We start from the raw sequence: 8251 nt of genomic DNA on the forward strand, positions 1-8251 counted from the left end.
CTGGCAATTCCAGCCCAGCCCCTGCCCAGGAACAATTCCCAATTCCCAATATCCCAATATCTAAATCTACCTTCTTTCAGCTTCCAGCCATTCCCTGTGTGCTGTCCCTCCATCCTTGTCCCCAGTCCCTCTGCAGCTCTCCTGGAGCCCCTCCAGGCCCTGCCAGGAGCTCTGAGCTCTCCCTGGATCCTTCTCCTCTCCAGGGGAGCCCCCCCAGCTCTCCCAGCCTGGCTCCAGAGGGGCTCCAGCCCTGCAGCAGCTCCAGGGGCTCCTCTGGGCTCTCTCCAGCAGCTCCAGGTGCTGCTGCTGTTGGCCCAGGGCTGGGGCAGCTCTGAAACAGGGTGTCATAAGCATTATATACATTTAATATTATATATTTTAATTCACATTTTTAAATCTGCTCTCAAATAAACACCTCAGTTTCATTATCTCTACTGCAACGACCATCAAACCCTGGGCTTCACTCCACACTCTTTCCCCTTTGCTTTCCAAACACTCTTCCCACTCCACGCATTTCTAGGAGACAAAACGAATCCAGATTAATGATGTGACATCCCCCCCGAGCTCCCTGCTGCCCACAGGAGCACCAGTGAAGGTCGCTGTGACTGGGGGCTGAGCCCCCCCCGGCTCCCTGGTTCCGTGTGCGTGGCTGGGCTGGGGAGGGTCCAGCCCCCCTCTGCTCACACCGGAGCCGAGGGAAAACCTGGGACACAGGGAACTTCCCTGTGGGAGGCAGCGCGGGGCTGCTGGCTGCCCCCAGCACGGCCCAGGGAGAGCATTCCTGGCGCTGCAGGACACTGCTCCCGCATGGAAGTGCCACTCGTGTGCTGCTTTATGGCCCCGCGCTGCCGGTAAACGTTCAAAGTTTGTTTTCATTTCAGCGCAGCTCTCTCTGTCCCCACTCTGGACTTTGCCCGGCGCTGCCCGGCCGGGTGATTCCCACCAGGAATGCCACGTGTGCCCGGCGTGCCCAGGGTGGGAAAAACGCCTGTGCCTGCAGGGAGGAGGGATGGAGGGCTGCGTGCAGGGCACAGGGAATGCCCCTGCCAGCACTGCCCTGGCAGGGCCTTGCTGGGGAAGGGAAAGGTATTCCAGCGGGAAATAACCTCCAGCAGAAGGCAAAGATATTTCAGGTATTTACCCAGGGTGGTGGGACATGAGTGATCCATGAAACCACAGAATCCTGGAGAGCTTTGGGCTGGAAGGGACCTTAGACCTTGTCCATTCCTCTCCCTTGGGGAGCAGGCAGGGACACCTTCCCCTGTCCCAGGCTGCTCCAAGCCGGCTTTGAGCACTCCCAGGAATGGAGCAGCCGCAGCTGCCAGGGTCTCACCACCCTCACAGCCAAGGATTTCCTCCTAATCTCCAATCCCCATGTCCCCTCCTTCCGTTTAAAGCCACCAAAGCACTCCCAGGCCCCGCTCTGCTCCCTTTGCAGAGCCCCTGCTGCCAGCCCGGAGCGCTGCAGCCCGGGACACCCGGCTGGCTCCCCGGTGCTCCTGAGCCACGGAGGCCCGCAGGAGTGTGCTGAGAGCAGCCAAAGCGCTGGGATAAACACACCCCAGACCCCCGGCCCCCTGCTCTCCCACCTTGGGCAGCCTTGGGGCGGGAGCCTGCAGGGGAGCTGGTGCCAGGGCAGTGCCAGCCCCGCTCCCGGCTGCACTGCCGTGACCCGGGCTGTTGGGAAAGCTGCTGGCACCGTGCCCGGCTCCGGAGCCAGGGCCGGGCGGGCCCAGACTTCCCTGGGGCTGCCCAGAGCCCACCCTGCACGGCAGCGGGGCTGGCTGCAGCCGAACCCGCTTCCAGCTCCGCCAGGGGCGGAGGGGCTCCGAGGAAAACAGGAAAATGTGTTTTTGCTGTTGTGCCGGCAGCGCTGGTGGCAGGGCAGCCGGATCCTGGGGCAGTCCCGGCAATGCCAGGCTCCTGCCCTGCTCCCCGGGCAGGCGAAGCCGCAGGTCCCCGGGTGCCAGGGCTCGGGGGAGCTGCTCCTGCGGGCTCGGGGCCGCTCCGGGAGGGTGGATGTGCCTGGCAGCTCGCTGACACGGAACCGCTGGCACCGGGCACACGGCGGCCCTGGAATGTGCAAGCTGGCCTTTGCAGCAGATCCGGAGGGGCTGGGCAGCCCCGGCACAGCACGAGGGGTGCCCGGGGGCGCTGGGGTGGCCCCCAGACGGACACGGCGGGGTTGGCCACGGCAGCGGGGCCGGACAAAGGTCCCGGTGGGACGGGCCAGGCGGGGGAACAAGGGAGAGGATCAGGGACAGGCGAACAAGGGACGGGGAGCCCAGCCCCCGGCTCTGCTCCGGGGCTCCGGGGCCGGGACCACCCCGAGGCAGCCCCGGGAAGGGCCCTGGCCCGCTGCCGGTGGCTCCGGCAGGGATGGGGCTTTGTCACCTCTCGCTGACACTGTTTGATGGTTGGTCTCCTTCCCAAAAACTGAAATTAAACAGCTTGGTGCTCTTACGTGCAGCAAGCACCTCCGCAGCCGGCCCAGGCGTCCTCCCGCATCGAGGGCTCCAGCGGGCATCTCCCACATCCCTGGGGTTAACCCATCGCTCTCCAGGCTGCCTGCGCCCACGGGCAGCCCGGAGAACATCTGGGGTGAGGATCTGCCGGGTGGGGGGAGAGCTGAGCCCCCCGGCAGAGCCTGAGCCCCACACAGCTCCTGCCCCCCGACCAAGCACGGAGGGGAGGGCAGGCCCAGCCTGGAGAATGATGAAAGTCAGGATTAAAGGGCAGGGGGGGAGCAAAACACCCCGGCCGCTTTTGGCAGGCGATGAAAGGAAGGTTTAGCAGCAGCTGCCAGCCGGGAGCTGACGGAGGGACAACTGCGGGGCCGGCTCCATCCGTCCCGGGCAGCCACGGCGCATCCCGGCACGGCCACCCTGTGCCCAGCAGGGCCGGGCACCCCGCGTCCCTGCTGCTCCCGGGGACACGGGACAGCCGGGAGGACTGCGGGGCCAGAGCACAGCCCCGGGAGCTGCGGCCGCCGGCAGGGGAGGAGAGGCTTCAGCTGCTCCCCAGCTGCCCCCAGACAGATTTAGCTCAGGCCGGCACAGATGGGGCCGCGGGCCGGAGCCGCGGAGCCCGCAGTTGCCAATGGAGATACAGCAAATTAAGCGAACTTAATTCGGAGGGTCACCGCACAATGCCCCCACCTGTTTTGCTGCGGTCCGGCCATCTGCCACCGCTCCACCTGATGCAGAAAGGGCTTTTCTGCCTCTCCCCCGCGCCGTGGGCTCCCTTGAGCCGTGCCGGGCTGCGGCAGCAGGACGGGCAGAGCCGGGCCGGGGGACAGAACAAACCCCGGCAGCTTCCTGCCGGAGCCCACACAGCCGGGGGCACAGAAATCACCCTTTATCCTGCTGCAGAAACGCTTTGATAAGCCCCTGGAGTGTTCCGGGGTGGACAGGACACGGAGCAGCCTGGGGTGGCGGGACGTGCCATGGCAGCGGGTGGCACAAAAGCATCCCGGGGGTCCCTGCCAACCCAAACCACTCCAGGATTCTGGGATGTCTCACTGCCCAAACGGCCAGCTCGGGGGTGCTATGGAAAACAGCTCCTGGTGCTCAGGGCCTGCAGGAAAACACTGCCACGAGCCAAACTCTAGAGCACACGCTGCCAAAATCTGTGTGAGGGACCACCAAGGGTCCCGAGGCAGCCCGAGGAGCCGGTGGGAATGTGCCAGCCCACAGCCAGGTTGGGAAAGAGCTCTGGCACTGGCTGTGGGAGGATGGAGGGGTTGGGTGCAACAGCTGAGAAAGCTCTGACACAGCAGCCACAGGAGCAATCCTGCCCGGAGGTCTCAGGCTGACACGGGACATCTGGAGCAGGAGCAGCTTCCCGGAGCAGCACCAGGCTCTTGGAAAGGGAGAGATCACAGAGCCACAGGCTGGTCTGGGGGATGAGGGACCTGAAAGATCGCCCAGGGCCATCCCTGCCATGGCAGGGACACCTTCCCCTGTCCCAGGGTGCTCCAAGCCCTGTCCAGCCTGGCCTGGGACACTGCCAGGGATCCAGGGGCAAACACTGGCCCTGTGTATGAATGCTGCTGAGGCTGAGGGCAGGGGAGCTCCCTGCAAGGAGCACTGCAGGAGTGCAGTTCCTGCAGGGGCAGGGAAGGCAGAGAACGGCATCCATGCAAGGAGGGATTCTGCCCTCCCAGGTGAGCCCCACCTGCAGAGCTGCCCCAGCCCTGGGCCAACAGCAGCAGCACCTGGAGCTGCTGGAGAGAGCCCAGAGGAGCCCCTGGAGCTGCTGCAGGGCTGGAGCCCCTCTGGAGCCAGGCTGGGAGAGCTGGGGGGGCTCCCCTGGAGAGGAGAAGGATCCAGGGAGAGCTCAGAGCCCCTGGCAGGGCCTGGAGGGGCTCCAGGAGAGCTGCAGAGGGACTGGGGACAAGGATGGAGGGACAGCACACAGGGGATGGCTCCCACTGCCAGAGGGCAGGGATGGATGGGAGATTGGGAATTAGGAATTGTTCCTGGGCAGGGGCTGGGCTGGAATTGCCAGAGCAGCTGTGGCTGCCCCTGGATCCCTGGCAGTGCCCAAGGCCAGGCTGGATGGGTTTGGAGCAGGCTGCTCCGGGGCAGGGGCTGGGGCTGGGGCAGGGGCTGGGGCTGGGTCCCTGTCTCTGTCCCTGTCCCTGTCCCTGTCTCTGTCCCTGTCCCTGTCCCTGTCCCTGTCCCGGTCCGCTCCCGGTCCCGAGCGGGGCTAGGCCCGGCCGGGTTCAGCACCCCGTGGGCGTGGCCTCATTTGCATGCGCCAATGGGAGCGGGGTATGCAAACGAGGGCGGCGCGGGTTGGCCGGGGCGGGCGGGGCAGCGCGCGCGGGGCGCCTTTGTCCGGCTCGGGCGGCGCGGCCGGAGCGCGGTGTCCGAGCGCTGCCCGTGCCCGGTGTCCGGGCTGTGCCCGTGTCCGTCCGAGCGGTGTCCGCCCTGCCCGCTGTCCGCCCGAGCCCCGAGCGGCCGTGTCCCCGCGATGACTCTGGAGGAGCTGCCCGGGGAGCGCCGCGCCGCCGGGAGGTGAGGCCGGGGGGGCGGCGGGGCCCGGGCGGGGAGCGGCGCGGGCCGGCCGGTGACGGGCGCTGCCGCGTGTCCCGGCGCAGGATGGAGCAGGCGGGCGACGCGCTCGAGGAGGTGCTGAGCAAGGCGCTGAGCCAGCGGAGCCTCACCCTCGGCGTCTACGAGGCGGCCAAGCTGCTCAACGTGTGAGTGCCCCCCCTGCCCGTGCCCCCGGCGCCCGCTGCCCGGTGCGCCCGCGGTGACGGCGCTGCCCCGCAGGGACCCCGATAACGTGGTGCTGTGCCTGCTGGCCGCCGAGGAGGAGGAGGCGGGGGACGCGGCGCTGCAGATCCACTTCACGCTGCTGCGGGCCTTCTGCTGCGAGAACGACATCAACATCCTGCGCGTCAGCAACCCGGCGCGCCTGGCCGAGCTGCTGCTGCCCGCCGCGGGCCCCGACCCGCCCGCCGACCTGCACTGCGTGCTCGTCACGGTGAGCCCCGGCCGCCGCCGGGCGGGACCCCCGAGCCGCCGCGCCCGGGACTCGAACCCGCGGCCCCGCGGAGCCTGCCGCGCCCCGAGCGCCGGCTGCGCTCGCCCCTCGCTCGCCGTGTCTCCCCCTCTTCCTCCTCTGTTTCTCCCCTCTTTCTCCTCTTCTGTCTCTTCTTTCCTTACTTTTCCTCCTTTCCCTGCTCCCTCTTTATTTTTCCCCCTTCCCTCTTTTCCCTTTTCCCCCTGTTTTTCTCTCCCTTCCCCCCCTTTTATCTCTCCTATTTTTTTTCCCCCTTCCCTCCTCTGCCCCAGAGTCCAAAGCTAAACTCCTCACATGCTCCCAGGCCTGACTTGTTTGTTTGCCTCGCCAGCAATTTAAGATGATTCACGCTCCTGCTCTTTCTGCTGCGCTGCCCCCACCCCCCCGCGCCGCTCCCGGGTTGTTTTTGCTGCCGTGCCGGAGCTTTTTGCCGTCCCCTTTGCAGAACCCGCAGGCGTCGCAGTGGAAGGACCCGGCGCTGAGCCAGCTGATGTGTTTCTGCCGGGAGAGCCGGTACCTGGACCAGTGGGTGCCGGTGGTCAACCTGCCCGAGCGGTGACCCGCGCCCCGCCGCCGCTGGACTCTGCTCAGGAAGGAACTCCTGCCCTGCTCCGCCAGGGCAGGGGGCAAAACAAAACCCACGGCAGCAACGACAAAAAAAATAATAATAGATATAAAATAATAAAGCTCTAAGTGATGTCAGCTGGGGGGGTTCGGCTGGAGCTGTGGAAAACAGGGGTGAGCCCAGCCCGACGCCCTCCCCAGAGCTCCCCTCACTCCTTCTGTCCTTAAGTGCCACTTAAAGTTCCTGCTTTGAACACCTTAACGAGCAAACAAGGTTGATCGAGGCCTTTTGCCAGCAATGTTGGTGTATTTTTGGGATGTAATTCTCACGTTTTTATGCTAAGATATATAATAATAATAATAAGTTATTTTCTGATATCGATGGAATAATTATTTATACTTGGAGGTCTGAGAACCGAAACGCCCTCGAGCAGTTGGTCTGCAACCACGACTCTTCTCCCAGTTGGCTGCAAAAGCAGCGCCATTAATATAATTGTTTGAAATTCGAGTGTTTTCTGGGCTTATGGTGTTCTTGTTTTGTGTTTTCTTTTTTTGAAATAAAGTGTAAAATCAAACCTTTGGCCCAGGCCTGGGTTTCCTCACTCCACGAGCGCAGACACAAGGGCTGAGCAGCAGCTGCTTCCTCCTCCTGGCCATGGGCAAGGTCCTGTTGTGCAGCTCCAGTGTGGGCTCATTCCCGGCCCCTCCCAAGCAATTAAACCCTGGAGCAGCCCGTGTGCTGCAGGAAATGTTGGGAATGTTATTTATTTATTTATTTATTTTGCACAACAGCAGCTAAAAAAAAAAATTAAATTTGGAAAAAAAAAAATGGGTTTTGCTGCCGATGTTCCTGTGCTCCTGCAGCTCCCCCTTGGCAGGGGGAATCCTGATTCCCTGGGGGAGGAAAGCCTGGCCTGGGGTTTGTTGGCAGCCCCAGCTCCTCTGCAGTGGCAGGGCCAGGCTGGCACAGGTGGCAGGACAATGCCCCTGCTGCTGGCACTGCCCGGGGACAGCGGTGACACACGCTGTCCCTCCCTCCCCAGGCCACCCTGGCGTGCCCAGCCCGGCCAGGAGGGGAGGCTGGACCTGTTCTCCCGCTCCCGGGATGCTCCAGCACAGGCCACCCTGTCCCTGTGTCCAGCCCGGGTGCCACCCTGTGCCCGGGGACACTGCAGCAGCAGCAGTGTTCTTTCTCTCTCTTTATTTCTCCAAGCTCAGATTCAACCTAAACCCCTCTGGTTTCTCCCAGTGTCACCCCAGCCCTGTCCCCACACCACAAAGTGGGGGGTCCTGGGGACACCTGGCCCAGCACACAAATTCTCATTTTTTCTCCCCAAATCAGCACCCAAATTCCCATTTTCTCCCCAAACCAGCACCCAAATTCCCATTTTTCTGCCCAAATCAGCACCCAAATTCCCATTTTTCTCCCCAAATCAGCCAGCTTGGCCAAGGACAAGAGGGGCAGCCCAGTGATGCACCTGGTGGGGTCTCACCATGGGCTTCTCCCAGCACCTCTGCATGCAATGGTTTAATTTATTTCTTAAAAAAATCAGCAAGCCTGCATTTCCCCAGATTTTAGAATCCCTGTTCATCCTGGGGGTATCGATGGCAAAAAGCAAAGTGCAGACGTAACCACTGCAGATTTGAGTGCACACTGCATTTAAAAATGGCAACTTCACCAAGAATGCCTGGATTAAACACTGGCAGATGTGGGCAGCTGTGCTGGGCCACATCTGGATCAGCACCCTGCCACGAGCTTCACTGAAGGACAGACACCAAAACACCCCTGCAGCCCCACCAGGGACCTCAAACCACACCAAAACAATTCCCATTTCTGCCCGGATTCCTGGGAAAACCAACACCAGCAGCACGAGGCTCCTTCCCTCCCCGCAGCCCTCCTGCAGCTGGGCACAGCTGGGCTTCCCTCAGCCCCTCACTGGGCAATTAACAGAGCTCGTTAATTCTCTCCAGGGCTGTGACAGACACACACACACACAGACATGGCCAAGAGGAATCAGTGCAGAGCCACGTTGGTTTTTTTAAACTGCCACCATAAAAATACTCTGATTGCAAAAAATAATTGGCAGGCAAGCCCAGGGTAAGCAGCAGGTTCCTCTGTCAGGCTGATTTCTGGAGCTCTGCCAAAGAGATTTGT

The 8251-nt window shown here is 62.8% G+C and overlaps 1 protein-coding gene across 1 annotated transcript; it reads left to right on the top strand.

The window, feature by feature from the left end:
- The first annotated feature begins 4749 nt into the window (after positions 1-4749).
- Positions 4750-6671, top strand: GADD45A (growth arrest and DNA damage inducible alpha). Its single transcript, XM_064429181.1, has 4 exons — positions 4750-5021; positions 5105-5206; positions 5280-5493; positions 5978-6671. Exons 1-4 carry the CDS (start codon positions 4765-4767, stop codon positions 6089-6091), a joined length of 687 nt encoding a protein of 228 aa, XP_064285251.1. The 5' UTR covers positions 4750-4764; the 3' UTR covers positions 6092-6671.
- Positions 6672-8251: the final 1580 nt, after the last annotated feature.

This window comes from Passer domesticus, chromosome 7 (genome assembly GCF_036417665.1).
Source record: "Passer domesticus isolate bPasDom1 chromosome 7, bPasDom1.hap1, whole genome shotgun sequence".
Taxonomy (NCBI): domain Eukaryota; kingdom Metazoa; phylum Chordata; class Aves; order Passeriformes; family Passeridae; genus Passer; species Passer domesticus.